This window comes from Colias eurytheme, chromosome 26, assembly GCF_061535395.1.
Source record: "Colias eurytheme isolate Ceu_HAF_F1 chromosome 26, ilColEury1 Martin Lab GWU primary, whole genome shotgun sequence".
In the NCBI taxonomy this organism is placed as follows: Eukaryota; Metazoa; Arthropoda; class Insecta; order Lepidoptera; family Pieridae; genus Colias; species Colias eurytheme.
In genome coordinates, this window is record NC_143005.1 from 9258134 (window position 1) to 9285690 (window position 27557).

Sequence of the window (27557 nt, forward strand, 5' to 3'; positions counted from 1 at the left end):
GTGAAATCATATGACACCTGGTATGCCGAGCCTGGTATGACACTGTCATCCGACGTGTGACTTGAGTGACGTTTGTGACGTTTCATTGCAATAGTTCTGATGCATGCGTATTGCAATATATTGTTGTGTTAATTAAAATTTACACCGACAAAATGTTTCAGGACAAGTAGAGTTGCTTGTAATGTAAGGCCTATAAAACTCGCCTAAATAGAAACTTTACAACCCAATATACCATATCCAAAATTGCTGCACCGGTCAGTTTACAGTCTCACAATGTTTTGGCAAATTTTCACGTAAGTAAAGTGATTTATTATCGTTTAATTTGGTCATTAAACCTACAAAACGTCGATAATGACGTAAATTAATGGCTCTTTTATTTATAAATGATATGAATGTTAACTTCATGGCCTTTGTTATTGTTTCTTTACTTTGCCAGGTGGTCATTGGAATATCATGTGATATATTCTAGTCTAGTTCTAACGTATTATTTAGGAACTTAAATAAATAAATATAACATTTTATTTTCAATTATTTGAAACATGCTTCAACATTTATTTTTGAAATAAACTTAAATACTTCATATTTATTTTTATGAAGATAAGATATTTTATTCCTATCCATGTATAATTGAACTTTTATAGAATATTAGTGTCGTGGAAAATTAAAAATGTCTATTTCCTTGAAAAATACAAATATATTAAAGTTATGTAACCTCCTGTACTTAGCTACTTATCATTATTATCTAATATCTTCATATGAATTTAAAGTGAATCTCAATGATGAATCAGAACAAGAGATTTAGGCACCTACATATCTAAGTGAAGGAGATTGTATTGTACCATAACTAGGTACAAAATAAAAAATATAACCATCCACAAAGCTAAATATTCAACAGTTCTTTGATTTCTCTATTTCAGCTTAGTAGTAGTCCTACCAGGCCTATTTCTCGGAGTCCTACTGTTTGGAGCGTTTGTTGTAGTGCCGTGTGCGTTTATATTTGCATCATGGTACATGAGAATTAAGGAGAGGAAGCTGCAGCGAAGGAGGAGGGATGGTGCTAATGTGGCTTTCTTTCACCCCTATTGCAATGCAGGGGGTGGGGGTGAGAGGGTGCTGTGGGTAGCTATTAAGGCAATTTTAACAAGGTAAGTGTGTGTGTTGAAAAGAAATGTAAAAGTTTTACTTATTAATAATTTATTGGGAGTTAAATTTGTTTCAAATGACATTTAAGTGCATTTGATATTAAATATTCCATTATTATTTATAAATAAAATATATTCTGTTGTATTCAATGAAAATTAATTTTTAATTATCTAATATTACTCCAAACTGTTTTACAGGTATCCTGATACCCATATTTTCATATATACCCTAGAAACCGCGGAGCCCAAAACAATCCTAGATAAAGCTCAAAATCAGTTTAACGTAAAAGTAGAACCAGAGCAAGTGCAGTTTGTACGACTTACTATGGGAAAGGCGATAGAAGCTAAAACTTATCCATATTTTACATTATTAATGCAAAGCTTAGGTTCCATGGTTTTGGGCTTGGAAGCATTGATGAAGTTGAATCCAGGTAAAAAAAAATTATATTTATCATTATACTGACTAGAGGTTAAATTTATACGAATTAGTATTTTGGTGCATTTCCGTAATTATGAAATAACAGTTAGATTTCATAAATATTACTAATTGGTAGCTCCTATGCAACTGTAGATCCATATGAAACTCAGTGAAATCTAAAAACAGCACAAATAAGTTTTAAATAAACTAATTTCGAATTTAATGTGTTCTATTCCCAATCATTATACAATACAGACAACACTAATTATTGTTGTATAGCCTTAATAATTCTACATTATTTCCAAATCTCCCAGACGTCTACATAGACACAATGGGGTGTGCGTTCACCTACCCAATATTCCGATTCATGGCACAATGCCCGGTCGGCTGCTACACCCACTACCCCACTATCACGACGGCCATGATGCGACGAGTTAAACATCGACTCACGACATATAACAATTCGAGTGTGATTGCGCGCAATCCGATTCTGACGTGGTGTAAACTGTTGTATTATAGGGTGTTTGGATGGGTGAGTTGATAATCAATAATTTATTTATCTAGCTGTGAATTATTTTCTGGCTGTTAATTATTTTTTGTTGCATTATTATAGTGAAAGACTTAAATTTATCAATTGTATTTTACACAAGCATTTAGTGTTATAGATTGGCTATTAAAAACACCAATGATATTAATTTCCACAGTTTTGCCTAAAAATAATCTTCAACATCTTAATATGTAGTAATATTGTTTAGTTTCACCTACTAATTCAAAAAGACAGTAGTTTAAAATCGAAATCAGGAGCGAAACTTTTCATTTGATCAAAAAAAGAAGCTTCAATTTTATTAGTTATCAGATTTTGTCATTTTGTTTCAGCTTTACAGTTTAGTTGGTCGCTGTGCAGATATAGTAATGGTGAATGGAACTTGGACGGAAGAACATATAAACGAATTGTGGGGGCGGCCCTTGAACACGCATAGGGTTTACCCGCCGTGCGAAGTAAGTATACTTTATATGGAAAAATGTGAATTAATGTGAGAATAATTATTGTTCGAAAACTAAGAATGAATGAATAATTGTTGTGCAAGTTAATGCTCTTAACTTGTTTGTATTTTTGAAGTTACATATTATGTACTGTGTTAAGTTACATGTTATAAGTTACATATTATGTAAATTTATTGACATTATTTTAAAAGAGCAACTATGGAGTTTCTTGCCGATTCTTCTCCATAGATACTGCTTTCCGAATCGGTGGTAAATGTTAAAAATACTATGTAATGACGATTCGAAAGTGCTACTAAATAGTAGTCTAATTGAATAAATGAATGTTTGAGTTTGAGTTTGAAGTGAAACTTCTTTATTGGCGTTGGGAGTAAAATTTCAAGGTCGTGGCAATACCGTCACGTCAGTCATGGAGTAAGGCGATTTTGGTATCTTTAAATCTTGCCAAAGAAGTTTCACTTTTGACACGTGTCCTCGGCACACAGGTTCTTTTTTATAAAGGAGCTTTGTCAAATGTTCCAAAAAGAGCTGAAATTACAAGTTGTTTACTATCTACACAGGTGACAGAACTAAAGAAACTCAGATCGCTGGTAAAAGATTCGGATCCGATCCGGATCCTGTCGGTTGCGCAGTTCCGTCCGGAGAAGGACCACCCGCTGATGCTGCAGGCGATGTACGAGCTGAGGAACCTGCTCATCAACGATGAGATGCTGTGGAATAAGGTTGGGATCCTAATAATTAACTCTTAAAGTTCAGATCGCAAATGAACGCAAAAGAGTCGGTTCCTGTCGGTATTTAGAATTTTTATAATGAATTTAATTTTACCTGCATTTTTTTATGTCTACTTATTTTACTCATATTACTCTAGGTAGATAAGACATACAGTAAAACAATTTGTTTCATTAAAAAAGTTCAATATTACCTGCGCCGAAAATACGCCCCAAACAAATTTTTGGTACCATTAAAAACAATAATCTTGCATCTGATTATTTTTTGTTCAATTTTCTATCAGATTAAATAATAGGAATACTACAAAAAAAAAGGCCTAGAAATTCTCAAAATTTCTCTTTCAGATAAAACTAGTACTAGTCGGTTCATGTCGTAACGCGGAAGATGAGGAGCGCGTGCAGAATCTACGCGATCTGGCCAAGCATCTCTCTATAGAAGATAATGTGCAGTTTGTGGTCAATGCGTCGTATGCGCAACTATTGCAGCTGTATCAGACGAGCACATTGGCTATACACGCTATGTGGAACGAGCATTTTGGCATTAGTGAGTATATATCGTTTTTTTTGTTTTTTGAGGGTAGTTTTTAGGTGATAACAGTTAAAATATAAAAAAAAATTGTATGGAAGTTTAAAATATGTATCTAAAAATTTCGGCTAACTTCCATAGTAGATAAAGTCAAAAATTTGGGAAAACAGTTTTTTTTTAATTTTCGAGACAAAAAACCAAAAAGAAATTTCGTCACCAACTCAAATGGTCTCGACATTAACTCAAATTCACTTACCGTCAATTTATTTACTATTCACCTATATCAATTCATCATTAACTCAAATAGAATCATCACCAACTCAAATTATTTCTAAACTAACTCTGATGCTGCTTTTCCATCAATAACGTGCGAGGAATGTGTTTATAAAAACAAATCAAACTCAAACATTTATTTATTCAATTAGACTTCTTTTAGAAGCACTTTCGAATCGTCATTACATATTTTTAACATTTACCATAATTTATAATCATATTGCTTCATTTCGTTGGAAGTTTGAAGCGATGCTATTGGTTATTTTGTTATTTACAAACACATTCCACGCTACACACATGCTACACATCGCACATTATTGGTTGAAAAGCAACCTTTCTCACTACAAACTAGGGATGTAACGATACATGATTTTGCCGATACGATACCGATACCGATATTTGTAGTAATGTATCGGCGATACCGATACCGATACCGATATCGATGCCTTGGTAGAAAAATAAATAGTGAATTATGCATAAAAAGTTACATATTAACAGAGACAACTGTTAATCGTATATTCTTTTAAATAAAAATGCCAAATCAAAAAACAACAAAACCATTTATTTTAGTATTATTATTTTACGAAGTCAGTTAAACTTTAACCCTTAATTTGGCACCGATAAAAATATTCAAAATATATGAATTTGACAATTTTGTGGTTTCAGGAGTATGTCATAAAGTTCTCGAAAAATGAAAAAAAAAATCTACCATTGCCCACTGCTGGGAATACTGGTGTCCGTCACAGCGGACACTGCCAAATTACGGAAAATAAAAACCACAGTTAATTTTATTTTTTTTACTAAAGAAAAATACAGAAATGAACATTTTAGAACTATTTGATACCGAAGTACAGTTTATTTTATATGGAAATTAAAAAAAAAACAATTCATGTTTATTTTGTATGAAAATTAAAAAAGTAGTCTAAATTCTTCTTCTGTTAGTTGAATTAACTTGCCGGTTTTTTGAACTGAATATAAGTTTGTCTGCTCTACGAAACTAGTAAAAATATCTTGAGAAAAAAAGGTGAAAGAAACTCAAAGGTGAATCATCTTCTGGCATGTCTATGTAATCATCCTCCTCACCTTCTTCTATTGTCGCTTGGTGACGGAATTGAGTTACTCTCCAATAATAATTGTAAGTCAGCTGAAAGTTGTTTTTTTTGGTCTTTTGGCTTTGACTGTGGGTGGTTTCTTAGTACTTATTTTTCGGGGTGCTAATCAAGAAGCTATTGGTGTTATAGGCGATGCAGGCAATCTAGGAATAGCAGATAGGGATAGAACATTTTAATAAAAAGACTCGCCAATTTACGCACGAAAGACTCTGGTCATCAGCAGGTCTATCAGAATCTTCGGAGTGTAATTCTTCATAGTCGGATGTATCTATTGTTACGTTAGCAAGGGAATATGGTGCAGGAGAAAACAAGGGGTGGAAGAATTAGTACTTGCATCATGCCATTCAGTTTCCGAATCTGATATTTCGCTAGCATCGGAAGGTGCATGTTCATTCGGCACTAAAGTAATAATTTTACTTGCGCGGTTAGGCTGTTGGCAAAGAAAAAAAATACAAACTCAGAACCAGAACCAAACAAGCAGAAGCACCCACATTTTGACGGTGTCCGCCGCAGCGGACATAGTAATAAAGTGGTACTTTTCTATACAATTAGCAATGTCCGCTGTGACGGACAAAACATTTTGGTTACAAATAAACACCATAAAAATGTAATAAAGTGTGTATGTTTTTGTAAATAATGATTGAAATGTTTATTATCTAATATATAATTCAATTCATTTTTCCACAAAAAATAAGAAAAATAGGTATAAATACCTTGAGCAAAACAGGTGGCTGCATTTTCGCAGACATTTTACGTCCCAATTGACATATGCAATGTTGTCACAATCATTACTTAATTTTTTACTATTTGTTTATGGTATAAATAAACATTTAATCGATTAGAAATCGATGAACCTGAAATAAAAACTTGGCAGGATTTATTTCAAATAAGTGTCCGTCCCACCGGACTATACCAAATTAAGGGTTAAGTAATACACATACAATCACTACCTAATAAAAGTTTACTATTGGTAGAGTTTTTTCAGAAAACAAAGTGCGCACGCGCGGGCGGCCTCCCGCATCGTTCATTGGGCGCGGGTTTTTGAATTATTTGATATCAAAATAATTGGTTGTTTGTAAAGTAGGTTTACGATCGAGATGTTTACGTGATAACATAATGCAGTGGCAGCGCTCGAGATGAAACGGGAGATCGGTCCGTCTCTCTCTTGTTATACCTGCGATCGCGCTCGTGAGGTTTTGGTGTGACACAAGTTTATGAACATGTCACCCGACTAAAACGATTTTAAAAACGTTATCACGTTAAAAATTAAAAAAATTCAAAATTATTTATTTCTTTCCCTTACATAAACAAATTTGTGATTGGAACACTCCTAGTAAGCAAATAAAATGCTTGTGTCAGGAGGTTCCGCTCTTCCGTAACACTATTACAGAAACAGAAATAAAACAATATGAATGAATACAATGCAAAAACATAAAAGAAAAGAAAGAAGTTAATAAAAAAATATCGGTATCGGTTGATTTATTATCGGCGATACCGATATATCGGCTTGCCGATATATCGGCCGATATATCGGTATCGGTATCGGTATCGTTACATCCCTACTACAAACCAACTCACTCACTACAAACCAACTCACTACTAACCAACTCACTCATTACAAACCAACTCACTCTCTACAAACCAACTCACTCACTTCAAACCAACTTACTACAAACCAACTCACTCTCTACAAACCAACTCACTCACTACAAACCAACTCACTCACCACAAAGCAACTCACTCCAGGCGTGGTAGAATGCATGGCGGCCGGTCTGCCCACGGTCGCGCACCGGTCGGGCGGGCCGCTGCACGACATCATCGGGGACGCGTGCGGCGGCGCTCTGCTCGCGGCCGAGCCGGCGCAGTACGCGCGCCAGCTGCTGCAGCTGCTGGCCGAGCCCAGGGAGCGGCGAGCGCAGCTGGTGGATGAACTGCGGTGAGATATACGTGTAGTGGACGTCGTGGAATATTGACGAAAGCACGATTGAATTGAAAAAAAGACGGGTTGCACTCCGGGAGTGCCGGCAGAAGTGAAAACTTGATTATTAACGTTGAGCATGTTTGATATTTTGGAATGGTATCCGTCTTACGCTTTTTCGATCAGGTCACGTGTCCTGACGCGAGTTTAAGATTTTATACCCATTACAGAAAAAGTGCTCAACGCCGCTAAAGAAGTTTTCACTTTAAAAAAAAATCAATATTGCAAAAAATCGCAATTGTGACGCTTTAATGTTGCTTTTAATGAATATAACCTTGAATATAACCAATTCTTGTTTGTGTAAACCATCGAGCACGGTAACAAGGATTGGTTATATTTTTTGAGATACTTCAGTAAGTATGAATGAAAACAATCAACAATTTTGTTACCTGGGTTCGCTTTTACCACCTACGCGGGCAGGGTACATGATCTACGATGAGCCAGGAGATCGGTATAACGTTGAGATAGGTGATTTAGATATTAAGAAAATAAAGAAAAAATAATGCTAGCCAGACAAAAATATCTTTGCTAACTCAAATCCGGCTCGGAAGCCCATAATACTTTTAAGGTCCTTCGAGCCGGATTTACTATTGGAAAAAATAACTGTTAAACAATGTTCTTTGTATATGTATTAAAATAACATATCATTCAGCTTGTTCATTCATTTATTTTCCTTTTACAGTGCATCTGTAGATCGCTTTTCAGTGAAAGAGTTCGAGAAATCATTTATAAGAGCGGTGGAGCCACTCATGAGGATAGAATAAGCATTAACTTAAAGATACTTACTTAAATTAAGTACAATTCCATTAATGTTAAGTTGGAAAAAATAAAACAATACCAAAGTTTTCACTTGTTTATTTACAAAACATTTATAACTTAACATAAAATATATATTTTATAAAGCTTATAATAAAATAATATTAGCTGATTGGCAGTGTAATTAGGTAACATCCGCAAAATTATTTTATTTTCGTTTAATTACTTTTGTGACTCATTAGCTTTATATTTTTATGCATATATAAAAGATTGTAAATTTGCTTACGCTGCATTAAAATTAATAACTACAACCATTAAATATCACTCACAAATTCTACAAATCCAATTTTTTTTTTTTTTTTTTTTTTTTTTTTTTTTTTATGTATGTGTAAATGCAATCTGTTCATAGAACATTCAGCACTTGGTTATGAATGTATTGAGACTTGTAGGGCGAGCGATCCAGTGATGCCAGCCGTTATTACTTTTTTTTTTTTTTTTTTTTTTTTTTTTTTTTTTTTTTTTTTTTTTTTCTTTTCTTATAAATCTATGGGAGCTTTTCTTTTAAGTCTTTGGAATCTTGTGTCGTTTTTCATTAAATCCATGGCCAAAGCATTTGGATGTTTATCAAGTCTTTTTTTGTAGGAGCTCATAGAGTGCTTGATTTCGTCTTTAACTGTTCGAATTTTAAGATCGTGGTGTAACTGTTGGTTTGTAACATACCAAGGAGCGTTTGTGATTAGTCTAAGCATTTTCGATTGAAACCTTTGCAAAATTTCGATATTGGAGTTGGAAGCAGTTCCCCATAACTGGATCCCATAGGTCCAGATTGGTTTAATGATGCTTTTGTACAAAAGTAATTTATTTTCCAACGAGAGTTTAGATTTTTTGTTGAGGAGCCAGTACATTTTTCTCAGTTGAATGCCAAGGGCTTTACGTTTAGTAAAAATATGTGTTCTCCATGTGAGTCTGCGATCCAGATAGATGCCAAGGTATTTCGCGCCATCGGCCTGAGGAATAGGTACACCATTGAGAGACACTTGTGAGCACGAGCCGTAACGAGTCGCAAATGTTACCTGTACAGACTTCTTTTCATTGGCTTTAATTCGCCAGGTTGATAACCAATCTGTAATTTTATCAAGACAGACTTGGAGGTTTTCACTAGCTTGTACTGGATTTTCGTGGATCGCTAGGGCTGCAGTGTCGTCAGCAAAAGTTCCAATTACCACGCCATCTGTCATGGGCAAATCTGCTGTAAATAGCAGGTACAGTGTAGGACCGAGTACACTTCCTTGGGGAACTCCGGCGTGAGCTTTGTGAAGGGTCGTAACATATTCTCCTTGCCTTACTTGGTAGTGTCTGTCCTCTAGATAGGACTTGAGAAATATGAAGTGATTAGTTGGTAATTTAGTTTTTATTTTATATAGTAGGCCCTGATGCCAGACTCTATCAAAAGCCTGTGATATGTCAAGAAACACTGCACTGCAGTATTTTTTGGCCTCGTAAGCTTTGTGAATTTTTTCTACCAGTCGGTGAATTTGTTCTGTGGTTCCATGGTTTTGTCTAAATCCGAATTGGTGGTCCGGTATGATTTTGTTTTCATCTATAACTGAGTTCAACCTTTTCAAGTAAAGAATCTCTATTACTTTGGAAAGAGTAGGAAGCAAACTTATCGGCCTGTAAGAAGACACTTCTTCTGGAGCCTTACCAGGTTTCAGGATCAATATGACCTGTGCCACTTTCCATTGCCGTGGGAAAATGCCTCTCGATATTATACAGTTGAACAACTGAGTCAAAAATATTAATGCTGAGTCTGGTAGTTCTTTCAGCGTTTTAACAGTTATAAGGTCATATCCAGGAGCTTTATTCTGTTTCAAAGTTTTTATAACTGCTATAAGTTCACCCTTTTTTATTTTCTTTATTGGGAGATCAAGCTGGTAGGGATCATCAATGCTTTTAAGGCGATTCATCATATCGGTTGTCATAATTTTTTGACAAGGATTTGGAACAAAGACTTCCTTTAGATGAGACGCAAAGGTTTCTCCCTTCTCTGGATCACTCTTTGCCCATGTGCCATCTTTTTTCCGAATAGGGTGCTTGTGACTGATGGGTCTTTTCAGCTTCTTTACGGTTTTCCAGAGCGAATAGTCACTTGAAGCCTTGGCGTCCAGATTACGCAAGTGACATTCGATATTGTCGTCTCGTGCAGTTTGAAGTAGTTTTTTGAGCTTGGCTGATAAGGTATTAAGACGTCTTTTATCATTTGGGTATCTGGTTTGCTGCCACAGTTTACGCGCTCTTCGCTTCTCCGCTAACAGCTCACGAATGGGCATTGGACAGTCCACTTTGTCATACCTTTTGGAAGCAGGAGTGCTGCTCCAGGCTGCATTCTGAACACAGTAATTAAAATGTTCTACACCTTGTTCTATGTCTTCGTGGGTTTTCAGTGGTAACTTAAGGTTTATACAGGACTCTACACTTCTGCGAAACATATCCCAATCAGTATTTTTACCATGCAGCCGTGTCACAGGTTCAGTTCTAATAATTTTTTCAGATATATCTACCAGCACTACACTGTGATCTGATGACAGATCTAGAGAGGATTCGCATTTACAGTTATTTAATGGAATGCCTTTTATGACACAGAAGTCTACCAAGTCTGGGATTTTTCTTGGGTCTGTTGGCCAGTAAGTTGGTTCACTACTAGACACCGTTTCTAATTGGAGGTCATTTAAGGCTGCCTGAAGCTGTCTTCCTTTCGGAGTGGTTAAGCGTGATCCCCAGAGAGTGTTTTTGGAGTTGTAGTCCCCACCTGCAATGAATCTGGGTCCCAATGATCTGAAGAAGCGGATATAATCTTCTTTTTTTAAATTATGTTTTGGTGGAGAGTACAGTGCAGTGACAGTAAGATTACCACGCCAGTCTTCAACAACTACACTTGTCCCTTGTATTTCAGGAGTGCTATATTTATGTGTCTCATAGTGTCTGATGTTATTTTTTATTAGGATTGCGGAACCACCATGTGCTGTGCCATCTGGGTGCATTGTTTGGTAGTAAATATAGTTAGGAATATTAATGTAGTTTTTATTTGTGAAGTGTGTCTCAGATAATAGGAAGATATCAATTTTGTTTGTTTTTAGGAACATCTCAACTTCGAGGATGTGGTGTGGGAGCCCATTAGCGTTCCATATCGCAATTTTTAGGGCATTGAATGTGATAATTTTGTCATTATTTCCATCAGGAGGTGAGTCATAGAAGTCAATTGCTGCATGAGCTGTGTCATAGTATTTATCATTTCCTTCATGTCAGTGGTCTTCTCTGATGTCATTTGCAGTTCATTATTTTGTTGTGAATGAGAACCCTCATTTTTGGATGTTAGTGCTTGGCTATATGTAAGCTTGTCGGAAAATTCTTTAATATGGTTTGTCGTTTCTTTGTTCAGATTACTTTTACGCTTATCTACATGTCTTTGTTTAATTGGTTCCGGGGGGTACCTTATTTTTTGAAGTTCTTTGTAAACAGAGCATCCTTTGTAGTTTGCAGGATGGTTTCCTTCACAAAGTATACATTTAACCGAGTCCGACCTTCCTTTGCGTTCACAGTTGCTTGATGCATGATCACCAGCACATTTAATACATTTTGGTTTTCTGAAGCAATATTTCCTAGTGTGACCATATTGCTGGCAGTTTGCGCACTGTGGTATGTCTCGCTTCGGTCTAGGTGGTTCTATTTTAATCCGGCAATGTAGTAGGCTCTTTAGGTCATAAATGTTTTTATTATTACTGTTGGCTTCTATTTCTATGAAAAATATTGGCAAGGCCTTTTTGGTAATTCTTTGTTTGACATTCCAGATATTTTGTACTCTATGCCCATATGCTTCCAATTCAGCTTTTATTTCCTCCAGATCAGTAGATGGGTGAAGTTTTTTAATCACTACTTTAAAACATCTGTCTTGTTTAGGTTTATATGTGTAAAACTCTGTGTTTTTTCCATTCAGTTCCTTAACTATTTTGGTATATAATTCAGCAGTTTTGGGTTGTATTCTGACTTGTTCATTACGGAGGATTTTCACCTCGTAATTGTTTTCTCCTACGTCATCTAACATTTTAAGCAATGGTTTTATGTTGCTAACTCTGTCCACAAATATTGGAGGTGGTTTGACAGGTTTTTCAAGATCCTTACTATTTGTTGGTTCTTGGACGTCCTTATCTAATTCTGAGAAGCTGTTAGAAGTTGGAGTAGTTTGACTTAGCCAGTAGGTGTCAAGTTTTTTTTTGTTTTTGTGTTGCATTGTTTTCTGGACTATCACGCTGTCTTTTTCTGATAGGGACTTCTGTCCATACATCATTTTCAGTGTGACAAGTAGATGCTTGTGTTTGGATTGGAGTAGGGTGGTCTAGGTTCGTTAAAGATTGAGTTCTAGTCCTGTTGAACAAGGCTGGGTGAAAGATTTGTTGTGTTAGTGTTTTATTTTGCGTTTTATCAGATTCAGTAGCTTTTATATTTTTTTGAGACAATTCCATTTCTGTTCCCACGAGTAGGGTCGATTAGAAAGTCACACACAGGGTAACGCCCATTCCCATGTGAAGGCACTGTACAACAATGTTAGCCAGGTCCATTGAGGTTGGCGCTAGGAGCTGATAACCCATCAACCATTCATTCTATCGGCGCGTATCCCACCTTAGAATTGGGGTTTTTTTATAGAGGAGGACTACCTCTTGGCCCAGGCGATTAAGCCAAGACCACCGTTCCCATGAGACATGACCAAGGGTTTACGGGCTGATGATCATTTCCTATCATCATCTTGCAAGCTTTCGCTCGTCAGGATAGTTAACCGCCGCCTGAGACTCGGCGTTGTTACTTGATTGGCACCACCCAGGGGACACGTGTGGGGTGGGTCTAGGATTAGATGGTATATCCCACGGACGCAAGTAACATCATCCCACAAATCCAATTGGTAAAAATAATTTGCTAGCAGCGTTCATCCTATTTCAATACATTTGGTAAAGATCTTTTATGGCAAATATTACATAATTACACTTGCAAATATATCGGAATGTTCTCTATGTGTTCTTCATATAGATCCCACTCTGTCTCTTGGAATTAACCTGAGTTCGGAACCATGCTTCAGGAACACATTTCCTGCAAAAAAAAATATTTTTAAAAAATTTTATTTACCTACTTATTTTGCCATCTATCATCATGTATGATTATTTCTATTTACTATTGGTTAATTTTACTTAGCACAAAATAAAGCTTATTCCGAATTTAATAGGTGAAAATCTTCTCTATAAGTAGCGCTACTTTTTAGAATGGAGCTTTAGAGATAATCTTACCAGCTGTCTGTTGAGGGTTGATACCGATTCCATCATCAGTAATGATGGCACTGGTTGCAGGCTCCACTCTGAACTCCTCTGCAGCAAACTTCAGCACTGCTGTGAAGGGTGTGGCCTCAGGGACACTTAACCTAGAAGAATAATTTAAATAACTTATAACACTGGACTACAAGGGTGGAGTCGTTGGACCAGCCCGTTGAAACAATATCATGTTCCCGGATGGAGTTCCAAACAATATAAAGGCCAATTGTTACCTAACAGATTGCCTGGTCGCAGTAATATCAAAAAAAAAATTAAAATAACAGTTATAAGAGAGTTTATAATAATTTATATGCAGCATGTAGTCTCCATAAATGGGAAAGAAACCTGACTGCTTAAATTATAAAATTGTCTTTTTACGCAAGTCTATTTTCAGTATTATATTTGAATTGTTCTTGGTGTGGAAACCAGTTACTATATTTTGTGTAGAAATATATTTTAATGATTCAATTGCCTTAATTACCACATATTTCAATCCAATTAGCTTAATAGGTTTCATATTTAATTGCATAAAAATAAAACAACCGAACTGCAAGTATAAGCATATATTTAAAGCTTCAATCCACAATGATTTATAAATATTAAAACTAAAATTTTGATAATAATCACGATAAAATAATTTCCCAAAATTTTACATCCTCATTCTTTTCATTAACTATGTCCATAAATTCAAGTTTGAGGTTTTCATTCTCACAAATACCATTTGTTATTCTAACTAGCTCAGAATAAGTCAAATCTATGTAAAAATATTCAGCTGACATATTCTCTTTTAATAACCTGCCACAGTCCATCAAAGCCTTACACACAATTTTATATAAATCACCATGATTTAAAAACAACACTGTTAATGTAGATTTTTCAGTGTTCAAAAAATCTCTCCAGAATTTTTTCTTAGAGCAATTTTTTGTAGTCATGAAACTAATAAAAGAGTTCACAATAAAGCTAACTGCATTACAAAATTTTACATCCTTATTCAACATACAAACCATTAACAATTCAATAGTTTCTTTATCACCATTATTAAGCATATTTATAATTGCTTCTTCATTTTCTATCTTATCATTATATTCTATTAAAATAAACTGGCTCTTAAAAATTACTAATTTGTCTTTTGGAAATTCTATTGAAAGATTATTTACAAGTGTCTCTTTAGAAGCTGCTTCTGTCATTAAATCAGATAAACACAGTTCAACTTTCTCTTCAGAGAAAAGGTTTAAAAATATTTTAAAAGAAACATCCAATAAAGTGACTTTACAAGTTGATGTTACTACTTTTCGTAATATATATTTTGGTGGGTCACATAAACATTTTTTAAACAGTAAACATGGAGTACTCTTTATTGAATTTAATGTGGCTAAGAAATCATCAATTAACAACTTTTTCTGTAATCTATCAACACATTTTTCTATGTGTATTGATAATAGGAATGCATTCTTAATTTCCTCTTCTGTAGTGTCATTATTTGGCCAATTCTCTAACTGACAAATGTTTATAAAATCTTGGAACAGGTTAAGAAATTGTTGTACTACAGCTGTATCCATCGCGCTGAACATGTAACTTCAATATTATTTCACCATAATTCAGCATCTGCCAAACAAAAATCTATCAATTATAAACATGTTTGATAAATATAAAACATGAATCTTTTACTAGTCAAGTTTAATAATTAAGTAAAATATTGAAGTTACATCCTCATACCTCATAATTATAATTAACATAAACATTAACTTACACTTTGAAAGGGAGTTTAGGATCCGATGTAAGTGTTATCTTGAAGGTAACTTTAGACCTGAAAAAAATACATTTACACAAATTAAAGAACAGTGTATTATTTGTAAAATGATGTTATCACGGTTACAGTATTTATTAGATTTTACTTACATTTTGTATAGAGAGATTTAATTCAATATCAAGAGAAAATATGTTGTTACTTTCATGCAAGGTTAAAATTCGAGATTATGACATTTCAACTTGTGACATTTTTGACGTATTGACGTGGGCTCATTGATGATGAATTGATGACAAATCCAAGAAATCATAGAATCATATACATAAATGTTACATGTTGTAAAAAGTGTATAGAAAAGCGTTAATTATTTATGGAAGCGCCTCTGCAGGGAAGAGCTTGCCGAAAAATATAAGTTAAAAACTATAAGAGGAAAAAAAACATTCCATATGTTAAACTCACGGTATTGTATGGCTTTAATCTCTTACGGAAAAATACACAAGGAAAATATTATAATTTAAACGATTTCCCCTACGAGACTTCTTCCTTGCCTTGACTGTCTTGCAAGTATGTCAAAATCTCAGAGGAATGTCAAAATAGTAAGAAAAAAGTGCACGCCTCATAATTTTTTTTAATAAATATTTATTAATTATTATTTTTGTTTATTTAATAACAATTAAACTACATCGAATCAGACCCTGAAAAATGAAAGGGTTCTATTCCTGAGCATACTCAAGCGTAAGAGAAAAAAAAAGACTCGATTAGTAAAGTATTTCGGTCGCTATCGTGTTAACAAGAAAAAGGATCCGCACATACAGATTACAGACACACGGACGTCCAAGACAGAACTTTTTTAAACTGTTTTATATCTAGTTTAAATAACAAAAATGACATCAAAAATATCATGAACGTTAAAAATAGTGTTTTTTCTTAATATGTGTGTGTATGTATTATCTTACAAGTGCAATGTATGATACATAAAGACATTTTAAGTTTGAAAAATCAGATGTTTTGCGCGAAGTGACAGTAGTACCCACCTCAACGCTTCGCATATGAGGCGTGCAATTGACTTTGCGACTTGCGTGACTGTTTGACGTTAATTTGTTTATATTTTTCAGTCGACGTCAAATCTTGTCGCAACTCACACAAAAAATCAATAAAAGGAGATATCGAGACTATTGTTAAATTACGTGAAGTGACCAACGGTTATCTAAAAATGTTGATGAAACGGAATATACTTGAAAGTATTACGATTGTTTCGTGTAGTACCACTATAATTTGCACATTGCTTAACTATGCAACTAATATTTCGCCACTAACCGGTTGGTGGTTCATAATTTACACTCTTTTCTTATTTATATTCTCAGTAATATTCAGTTTTAAATGTATCCAATGGCTCTTACATTTAAATAAGCCCATTAAATACGATCTAGAAAATATTGTGGAGAAATATCCCTTCGCGCTCTTGATTACGAATATTTTGCCGAAAATCCCAAAGAAATTGAAACCCACAGAGCTGAAGGAGTATGATACAAACGAAATAAGTGTTATCACAACTGTACTTGAAAGAAAATTGGTGTCATCATGGTACATCCATTATATTTCACAGGAAATTAGTTTCCCATTTGCTTGCAAACAATTACTGGATCAAATGGTCAGCAAAGCTTTTCAGGTAAAATAAATATATTATAAATTAATTTGTAAATATGTGTCATAATCTAAGTCAACATTGTATTGTCCTTTTTAGATATGTAACAAGATTGAAACCAAAGATGTATATGTACACATTTGCGCGGTTTTAGTAAGCCATATAAAGGAATACAAAAAAGCTATAAAAAGGCAGGAAAAGACACCATCTGAAAGCATTGAAACTTTGTATAAAAAGTCACATCCCATCTTTGATAACAAGTGTAAAAAAACCATGACTGCAGATCACTGTATTAACATAATAAGAATAATTTTAAAAGAACTGGTTCCTTGGGAATTGTGGGACACACCAAATTCTGAACTCCTAATAAGAATATTAGCCAAGAAACTTGACACATTCATTGACACTACAATAGCTGACCCAGTCTGGTTGAATAATAAGATATATGTACTTTTGACTAGTTCTACCAATGTTAAATCTACTCGTGAAAAAACAGAAGTACCATTAAAACCTGAATGCTCAAATGATACAGAAACTAAAATTGAAAAACTAGAAGAAGTCAATAATGAGCCAAAAACAATTGAACGTGTTATAGAACCTATAAAGAAAGAGGAAATAAAAAATGATAGATGTGTAGAGGCAAAAGAGGTATTGCCTCTTTCAGAGCCGGTGGAGATAAAGCCTGTTCTCAGGCAGAGACGGGGCAGACAGGGCAGAAATGAAGTTAAAATATATGATAGAATCATCGAGGGTAAGCTAGAAAGTAATTAAAATCATCTTCATTATGATCATTCACTCTCATTGCATGTTAGGGAGCAAAGACATAAATCTGTGGCTCCACATGCTATTATTTTTTTAATTTATTTTCCTTAAGCATTTTATTTTAAGTAAAACTTTATTCATTAATAACTGCAATAAACATTTTACTTTTACTAATTAGCTTAATCTGCTACTGTTTATAGAAGTTTTCATAAATATGTTAAAATAAACATTTTCAAGGCATAATTTGATACCAGTACAAAGTCATTTACCTTGTTTTGAAACTCTTTAATTTTTAAAAAAATGTGGCAAAATAGATATACATACTTTATGTAACAATTTTACCTATGTAATATTTACGTAATTTACTTCTAGGTAGCGTCAAAACCTGGGAAACAGACATGGACCTCCAGTGCATCAGTATGGGCCAGGATCTTTTGGCCAGTCTGGACGAGCTGACTCTCAGTCGCTTGTGGGGACATGAAGATAGTGAACATAGTCCTAATTTACGAGCGGCGTCACCACAGCCACTGTGGTTTGGTAAGGATTTATATGTTTACACAACATTCTTATTTTCGTAATGCGGAAATCGGTGTCTCAAAATGACAATACATTTTTTTTATTTAAACCAATGAACAACCTCTAAATATTATAGTTGACTGTAAACTTAAACCAAATCATTGTTTACTTATTTTAAGCACTGTTAACTAAATTGATAATGACGATTATCCATTTGGCAAATAAATGTGGCCTAACTATTTTTCTGAAACTTCCGAAACCCTAACAATTATTAAATGTTGCGTAACTGAGCTACACGATGCAATAATGGTATGCATATGAATTTTATATTAGCTGAAATAAAAAATTTTATAATAGCTGAAATAAAAAATTATTGAATTGTTTACCTAATAAACAACCAGGTGAAGAAGACGCAATAGAACTAGATGCAGAGCCGCATAAAGAAACGAAAAGCAGCCCAAAAGCAACAGATGCTCTACTAAAAGACCTCCAAACTACAGTACATCAAGCCAAGACGAAGATTGGAGACCTACAGGTCCCGTTGCACGTAGATGTCAAGCCCAGTGTATGTTTGCACGAACTATCTGCTTTTCCTTAACGAAACTCTGGATACACAAAAATAATTCTATACATTTATCTACTATAACTAGATTCACAATTATAGCCTACTAGCTTTCCGCCCGCGGCTTCGCCCGCTTTGTCTAAAACATAATAAATTATATACTAAAACATTCCTCTTGAATCGCTCTATCTATTAAAAAAAACATATCAAAATCCGTTGCGTAGTTTTAAAGATTTAAGCATACATAGGGACAGAGAAAGCGACTTTGTTTTATTCTATGTAGTGATTAGAAGGTGGTCAAAACTTCATTTCATGGTAATTTTCACTATTGTATAGGTCATTAGAAAACTCTGCTTAATACACATGTGGGCAGAGTTTTGCTTTGGACAAATTTTGAGCGTGGTTGTGAGTTTAGTTTTTCATTGTAAGTATGTCATTAGATTATTAACAGATTATGGTTTTAAGGAAGTAAATGTGTGTATCCAGATGTTTTATATTTAAGCTTTTCTTGCCCTGTGGTTTGCGGGTTGTCTTATTTTCAAGTGTTTAAAGAAATGGAAAGTTTTGTTATTGGTCTGTATCACAAATTTCTTTGTGGTGTGATGTTCCTTCAAACAAAATATATAATTAAAATGTATTAAATTTAAATAAACATAAATAGATTTATAAACAAACCTAAAGAATTTAATAAAATCTCAGTTGACCATAGAGTATAGACTGTGGTAAGTCATATAACATATGAGTGAATGTTTAAAATTAACTACCTACACGAAATTGTCCAAATGTGTCTGTGTCTATGCATGGCGTGTTTGCATGTTTGCTTGAACATGTGTTTTAGCCGACTTCAATGACTTCTAACTTCCATCCTTTGCTTACCCCCTACTCTGAAATTTATTATTATATGCAAAAAACAGCAGGGCTTTTTTCTGGTGGGGATTACTTGAGAAGCATGGCTTTAAACTATTGAGAAAAAGCGGGTATTGGGTAAAATCAAAATTCATAGAATCGCAATAAAGCAACACTTTTAAATGTAACGGAATTCATGGTTATATTAAAGGCGACGTTAAAAATAATTTTATAACAATATATTGCAAATTACATCCTAAGAACGTGACATAAAGTGTGTTTCACAGAAAACTGAAATAGATTTAATAAAATATCAAGCAAATAATACGTAACGTAAAGTATTTATGCTGTAACAAGATTAAATATACAGGATGAAGCAGCTGGTATGATGGAAGGGCTCTTGGACAAGGGAATCGCCGGAATAAGAAAAGGTCTGCGCTTCACGGGACTAAGCGATGACTCAATGGTGAGATTATGTTATGTACCTATCTATATTTTTTCTAGATTTAACAATGTCCTTTAACTAATATTCGCAAAAGTGGTGGGAGTGATCCATACATTGATGATTTCGAAAATTGAAAGGATTTGGTTCAAGCTGTTCATTTACTTTAGAAAAACTCTTGAAACAGGTAATATAAATTCAAATTTGCTTTTTTCTTTTGATAAGAGACATACCACTAAACTGCTAACGATTTCTCTATAAATAATGACCATAAAGGTTTTAAATAAGTATTTGTCTTTATTATAACCAGACTATGCTTTCTTTACCAGGATAAATCGCCATCACACAACAGCAGAGACAAGCACGACAGGACCTCCCCGCCGGAGACATACAAACAGAAGGGCAGACTTGACATGATCACTGAGCATAGAGATATTAAGGAGGTCAACTCGACACATAAAGGTAATGATTTTTAAGCTATTGCATAGCTTCTATCGCGGGCCTTGGGCGCGGGGACCGAATCCAGAAATTCCGTAACGAAAAAACCTCACGCTCCCCACTCCGACGGGCTCGGAGGTGTGGCTTGAAGGCATAGCATGCAATAGCTTTACCGCGGCAGTCCCCGAGTGCCACACGTTTTTTTTTATTACTATAATATTACATTCGACTGTGGCCAGAAAATAGAAATAAGAGAAAACTGTGCTGCAAAAAATATAAACTTTAGTTTTTATTTCATCCCCATTGCTATTGGTTTACTTGGTGAAAAAACGTAGTGATTGAATGCAGCTTGAATTTCCTTGAAAGATTTGAGAATTTTAGTATTTATCTTGCATAATGCTATAAAGTAAAGTAAAACATTGCAGATGACGGTAACTCGGTGCCACCTCTCGTGAAACAGCAACGCGTGACGTCACAAGACAGTACGGTAAGAAGTGTTGTTTTGGCATGTCATTACGAATTTTCTTTCATACATTCTAATTACGGACTACATTAAACAAATGCATTTTCCGCAACGTTTTAATTTTTTTGCTTACAAATCACTACATAGTGTAAAACAAAGTCGCTTTTCTAACCCTATATCCCCATACTAGCTAAGCTCCGCGGTTTGACACGAGTGGCTCCGCTTCTGATGGTCTCAGCGTGATGATATATAGCCTATAGCCTTCCTCAATAAATGTGCTATCCAACACCGAAATAATTTTTCAAATTGGACCATTCTTGAGATTAGCGCGTTCAAACAAACAAACTTTTTTATGTAATTAAAATGAATAAATTTCTCTCATCAGATGCAAAGCAAACCAAAGCTCGAACAGCAGCCGTTTAGTCTGTCTGACTCTCCGGAGCCTCAATACGAGGAAACCGCTGATTTATCGCACACCATTGCTAAGTTACGGTCTTTGCTTAATGAGGCCACGCCCAGGTGAGTTTTAAAGTGTATATAAAAAAATATTTTATTTTTTATTTTTCTCAGTATATAATTTAAATGAAAGTACTTATAGATAATAGAAAATTTTCGCTTTAGATTAAAAAAAATGTAAATTGTAAATCAGCGTCGAATTACTAATCATTTCTAAATTATCTTTTGCGAAATTTAAGATTTTAACGGATTTTAAACGCGGTTTATTCAATATCATTATATTATTATCCCGGATAAGATCTAAATATATAATACTCGCGAATATAATTAAACAATACTAAATACTTTATAAAAGTAAAATAGAGAAATAAAAATATATTTATTTTCGGTTAAACTAGGAACGAGGACATCTGGTGGGAGAGTGCAGAGGAGACGCGGGGGAGGACACAACTCCTCCCCTCCCCCTCCCCCAGGAATGTGGACACCGCTACACTTGCTGGTAAACCATTTTATTTAATACTAGCGGTCCGCCCCGGCTTCGCCCGTGGTACATATTTCGCAATAAAAGGTAGCCTATGTTCTTTCTCAGGGTCTAAAGATTGTGTGTGCCAAATTTCATCAAAATCGGTCCAGTAGTTTATGCGTGAAAACCATATACATACAAACCTTTCCTCTTTATAATATTAGTATAGACTTATAGCTGTGCTGCGCGGTTTAACCCGCATTACTCCGCTCCCGTTGATCTTAGCATGATGATATATAGCCTATATTACTCGTGGATAATGTAGCTTTCGAATGGTGAAAGAATTTTTAAAATCGGTCCACTAGTTTATGAGCCTATTCATAACAATCAAACAAACAAACAAAGTTTTCCTCTTTATAATATTAGTGTAGAAACTTTGTTGTGCTGCAAGTTTTTTGCATTATAGCTCAAAAATTATTCACATTGATAGGTTTCGTAAAAAACCTTTTTTTTTCCGGCTTCCAAAGTAGCAGTAGTATTTTGGGGATGCTTTTTAATTGTTCTTTCCAAATGCAATTGTGGAAATACTAGATAATAATCCATACTAATATTATAAATGCGAAAGTAACTCTGTTTGTCTGTCTGTTACTCAATCACGCCTAAACTACTGGAACCAATTTTCATGAAATTTGGTATGGAGATATTTTGATACCCGAGAAAGGATATAGGCTACTTTTTATCCCGGGAAAATGACGCGATCCCGGAAATCCCACGGGAACGGGAACTATGCGGGTTTTTCTTTGACTGCGCGGGCGAAGCCGCGGTCGGAAACCTAGTAGCAAATAAAATAAACTAAATAATTGTAATGTGTGTTTTAGACGAATACGACATGAGCTTGGAAAGGAATGCGTCTCCGGGACAGAACTCAAACATGCAGCGGCTTGACAGGTGAGATAATTCCTTAAAAAAAATGTACAAACATAAGCAAATTTAAAATCCCGTATCAGTAGTTAAAAAACATTAAAAATTGGTATTACACAATAAATTTTAAATGAAAATAGCCTTTGCTTCAGGTTTTTTTAAAATACATGATTAACCTAAAATCCATAAGTTTGTTTTCTATAAAAATTAGCAAAAACAGAAAACACATTCAATCTACTTGAATTAAATCACTTTTGAATGTGGCCTATACTTTTGAAAGGAAGAAACACAGAAAGAAAATACATTTAAATTTATGGCTTGGTACACAGAAATACTTATTTTATTATAAACTTTTTTTATTTGTTAACTACCTGCTTCAGAAAGAGACAAAACATTAAACCAACTAAATTTTATTATGATTATTTCCCAGGTTATTCCAACGAACAGTGACGGGTGTATTTAACTCAATTAAAACAGCAGTGGGGGCGGAGGGCGAGGGCGAAGGCGCGGAGTGCGGGGGCGAAGGCCGGTGGCACTATGTGTGCACGAGTATGGAGATTAGCGTGAGTTTATATTTAGTATGCTTCTTCATTACCATCTTCTTATGATGCTATTGTATCATAATAATTATTAGGTTTTTATATTTATTTAAATATTTATGTGGAGAACATAAAATATAGGGTATGTGCAAAAAATCCTATGATAGTCGACATGATAAGTTCTGCAATGCCAACGATTATTTTGTAATTTAAATAATGCTTTTTTGTGAAGTTAATAATGTCAATTAATAAGCATCTTCATCATTCGCATCGTCATCAGCAGTAACAAGATGCACAATTACGCTCAAAGTGTCTGAAGCAAAACTGTCTACGCGCATATTGAAATAAGCGAGCGAAAGTTTTGAGTAAGAGTTAGAGTTTGAGTTACAGTTTGAGTTATAATTAGTAAAGTAAAAAGTAGTAAATGTTAAAAATATGTTATGACGATTCAAAAGTGCTTCTGGAAGAAGTCTGATTGGATAATTCAATAATATGTAACAAATTGAGGTACTGTTGGTACACATCTTTAAATAAATAACGTTTGAGTTTGAGTTTGAGAACACCCTGGACACTCCATACAAAATTATCGTTTTGACAGTCACACTGTAGAGACTGCAAATGTGTGTGTTAACGCTTTATGGTTGGCACATTTGTGACTACCGTAAAAAAAAATTCGCGTTTTTCTGATGAAATACATCCGTAAACAGCACAATATCTAACCATTTTCTACGAAAAACGATAATCATAAATCCAAAATAATAAATTACTTCAAGTCAATTTGATGTTGTCAATCTTCGTTGCGTATCGTCCTTGCAGAAAAATGTGGACCATTTTTAGCCTGATCTTGCGGGGTGAGGTAAGTGTTTAATTTTGGCGGGAGGCGGAGAGTGTCCGTTTTGTAGCGTTTAGCTACTATTATGTATTCTGTGGTTTGAGTAAGTAAATAAGTATCTCTTAGGTGTGCGGTGCGGTAGCGCGGCTGGTGGGGTCGCGGCGCGCGCTCGCGCACGTGGACGCGGCGCTCGACTCGCTGCAGCACTTGCCCGCTGGGAACAGCATACAACACGCAAGCGCGGAGGATTTTGGTATGAACGTATACATTTTATGTTATTTTGTCGGTCATTTTATATTTATTTTGAGACTATAAAGAAATGGACAAACGCAAAGTTTAAGGATAGTTGACATGTTAAGGGCCGATTTTTCAATCCTTGGATATAACTTACCCGTTCAATAAAGTATTACACGATAATATTAAAACGCCACCTGTAAACTGTCAAATAGGGATAATGAGAATACATTTTTTAAATGGTAGTTTAATACGTTATTCGACGAATAAATTTTAACCACGAATTGAAAAATCAGCCCTAAGAATTGCAATGTCCATCAACAACTGCTTTGTAATTTTGATAATACTTTTTTGTTTCAATTAAAAACAGTGCATAACTCACAAAATTTGATATAGTACGTTTTACAATCACCCTTAACCACATTTTTTTTCTTTTTACACATAATTCCCTAGCAATCATTTGTATAAATTTTGATTCTCATGTTTACTTTGACTGCAAATAAAAAGATAAATTAAATGTTTATTTGTTTCCACGAATTCTATTACCATACGTAGATGATCAAAACTCCTTTCAATCACCATTTCTGTATACACCCCATATATTTCCTAATGATTTTGCCAATTTCAGAGGAATGGTGTGCAACGGAAGGAGCCCGTTGGTGTGCGTCCTTCGAGCTGGTGTGTGCGCTGGGGCTGGCGCCGCAACACGTCACCTTCCGACTCGCTTCATTGCTACTGGCTGGTGAGTTTTATACATGACTAGCTTCCGCCCAAGACTTTGTACGTGCATCCCCGTTTTTCCCCGTTCCCGCAAGAATTTCGTGAAATCCTTTCTTAGCAGATGCCTACGTCCTAACATCTACCTGCATGCCAAATTTCAGCCCATTTCTGCCCACAATTCATAGTTGATATAATTAACTATATCAGTCACCTTTGAGTTTTATATATATAGACTAGCTGTGCTCCGCGGTTTCACCCGCATTTCTCCGCTCCTGTTGGTCTTAGCGTCCTCGATAAATGGGCTAGCTAAAACCGAAATTTTTCAAATCGGACCAGTAGTTCCTGAGATTAGCGCGTTTAAACAAACAAACTATAGCTTTACAATATTAGTATAGATTATTCCATAACTATAACAAATACCAATAAACTTTAAACTGATATCGAAAGCACTATATCTAATGACCATAATAACTTTTCGACTGTGCACGCTTAATGATTACCTGGTATAGCCATTCGTGTGTTGGCAATAAGTAAAAAGGTGTGGAAAGGTTATTAGCGCCCCGACACGTCAGAATGACATTTTACTTCAGTTGTCCCTTTTTCGCTCACTATAATAGAATCATGCCATCTTACTTTAACATCTTACCGTGTATAAATTAGAGTGTCGTTTTTAAAGTTCAAATGTTGTGTTGCTGACCTTTTTACTTTTAATATCATTGCCTGCATCTAGATTAAAAATAGTTTTTTTTGTAATTTTTCACATTTGTACCGAAAATTTTATTACTAAAAAATAAAGAATAGGTGACAGGGTACCCTTAAATGGTGTACTTGCTATTAGTTTTCTTCTTATTTTCCCTAGAAAATTTTCATTGTGTACCAAAAAAAAGTAAAACCTCTTTCATTAACCCTTTAACAAGAGTTCAATGTTCATTACAGACCTAGCGGAAACGCTAATAACTGGTTGGCTGGAAGAACTAACAGCGTGGGTGCGGAAGCAAGTGTTCGACGTGTTCGAGAGTATGTCTGAGGAGGGAACCGAACCCGCGACCGGTGAGGTGCTGCGGGAACTGAATGTGGATGAAACTGTCCGGGTTATCATGGAGAAAATGCCGGGTAAATTTTAGGGTATTTTTTTACTTTATGCAAATAAGGAAGGCCAGTAATAGACTTGACGGTCCGATTGCTGCTTTACGGTATTCTGAAATTTGATATTTCTGTGTTTGTTTAATTCGATTGTAAAGAAGCTACGCAACATTTGGCTTTGTATTAAATACGGTATAAAGAAGTATGTACACTAGAAGTCACTTCTTGGAAGAAATACTTAATAGATTTTAATCCAAATAGAAACTGGCGACCTTCTAAACATGTCCTTCGCGTTGAAAATAATTTATTTACACTAAAAAAAACCTTTTTATACTCTCGATTTTGAATATCATAACTTGCTAATAAAACGGATAACTTTATAAATAAATTATCATTTTCAGAAACGTATATATTCGGTGAAGAATCATTGAGACAAGCCGTGAAGCTGTTGCTGACAAGTTTTACCAACAAAAATATAAATAAAGACGTCACGTTCCGGACGCTCGATGTGCTTGCGGCGCATTTTAAGAAGTCTGCGGGATTGAAGAACCCTTCGTTTGATAATAATTAATTCATTTAGTTAGGAACTGGAAAATGTATTTAAAATTCCCTAATTGTTAATTAGGAGTTTAAGTTTCAACGGAGACAGAAGCTAATCTCAAAAATAATTGGCTATGAAAATCTTTTTGAAGTGAAAACTTTTTTAGCGGCTTTGGGTATAAAATCTTAAACTCGCGTCAGGACACGTGAAAAAGCGTAAGACGGATTTTATTTAGCCCTTATATTCCATGCGTAAGACGGATACCATTCCAAAATATCAAACATGCTCAACGTTAATAATCAAGTTTTCACTTCTGCCGGCACTCCCGGAGTGCAACCCGTCTTTTTTTTCTAAAGATGCGCCTTTGAAATGCAAGACTAAATTATAATGTTAGTTCTAAGTAGGGTAATTACTATGATCTGATTAAATGTACTCTTCCATTTTATAATGGACACAATGTGACTTAGCACTCTAAAAACTAAATTCAAAATTTACTTGTATAATGATCTGATTTTATATTTTTTATGTATGCTATTATGTAGTCGAACAAAAGTATTATTCAAATAGGTTAAGCAATTTTAAATGCTTCACTAGACAGACGTACAGAAATGTTTTATTCTAGGAAAATATTTGTATAAGTTCTTATACTTAATGTTATGCCAGCTATATATGGCAGAAATGTAAGCTCTCTAACTGTATATCTGATCTCAAACTAGGTTTATGTGTAAATAAAACAACAACATACCAAATAATATTTTATTATATAAAACAACATAATATGTTATTTTTGTTAACATTTTCATATCGATACGGATGAGATCCGTTTGAATAACCAAATGTAAATCTTATAAATGCTTAAAAGGTTCTAATAGATCACATTTTCGCCTTAAATCTAATTCTCAGAGCGGACGGAACGTGAAGATCTCCAAAATATAACATTAAATAATATATTGTAAGGATATTTAATATATTATATAAAGATTTAATATATGGATATATAACTATGAGACTGTTGTTTTATTTTATTTGTTCCTTACATATGTTTATCCGACATCATT

At 34.7% G+C, this 27557-nt stretch overlaps 4 protein-coding genes across 4 annotated transcripts; 2 read left to right on the forward strand and 2 right to left on the reverse strand.

Moving 5' to 3' along the window:
- The first annotated feature begins 73 nt into the window (after positions 1–73).
- Alg11 (ALG11 alpha-1,2-mannosyltransferase) lies at positions 74–8014 on the forward strand. The gene is made up of 9 exons (XM_090116873.1): positions 74–293; positions 918–1145; positions 1341–1573; positions 1875–2092; positions 2437–2559; positions 3123–3284; positions 3636–3834; positions 6948–7137; positions 7862–8014. Exons 1-9 carry the CDS (start codon positions 274–276, stop codon positions 7941–7943), a joined length of 1455 nt encoding a protein of 484 aa, XP_089972999.1. The 5' UTR covers positions 74–273; the 3' UTR covers positions 7944–8014.
- A 4863-nt stretch (positions 8015–12877) lies between these two features.
- On the reverse strand, positions 12878–15308 carry Ufm1 (Ubiquitin-fold modifier 1). The gene is made up of 4 exons (XM_090116753.1): positions 15189–15308; positions 15040–15096; positions 13269–13399; positions 12878–13074 (listed from the first exon to the last, which is right to left on the reverse strand). Coding segments are annotated over exons 1-4 (258 nt in total). The 5' UTR covers positions 15191–15308; the 3' UTR covers positions 12878–13006.
- On the reverse strand, positions 13838–15270 carry LOC149897343 (uncharacterized). The gene is made up of 3 exons (XM_090116752.1): positions 15189–15270; positions 15040–15096; positions 13838–14894 (listed from the first exon to the last, which is right to left on the reverse strand). Exon 3 carries the CDS (start codon positions 14858–14860, stop codon positions 13913–13915), a length of 948 nt encoding a protein of 315 aa, XP_089972878.1. The 5' UTR covers positions 14861–14894; positions 15040–15096; positions 15189–15270; the 3' UTR covers positions 13838–13912.
- An 816-nt stretch (positions 15309–16124) lies between the features above and the next one.
- On the forward strand, positions 16125–27506 carry LOC149897344 (uncharacterized). The gene is made up of 15 exons (XM_090116773.1): positions 16125–16705; positions 16781–17432; positions 17816–17980; positions 18361–18524; positions 19738–19833; positions 20139–20271; positions 20673–20734; positions 21096–21229; positions 21565–21665; positions 22508–22577; positions 22981–23113; positions 24048–24174; positions 24784–24897; positions 25812–25988; positions 26360–27506. Exons 1-15 carry the CDS (start codon positions 16250–16252, stop codon positions 26527–26529), a joined length of 2754 nt encoding a protein of 917 aa, XP_089972899.1. The 5' UTR covers positions 16125–16249; the 3' UTR covers positions 26530–27506.
- Positions 27507–27557: the final 51 nt, after the last annotated feature.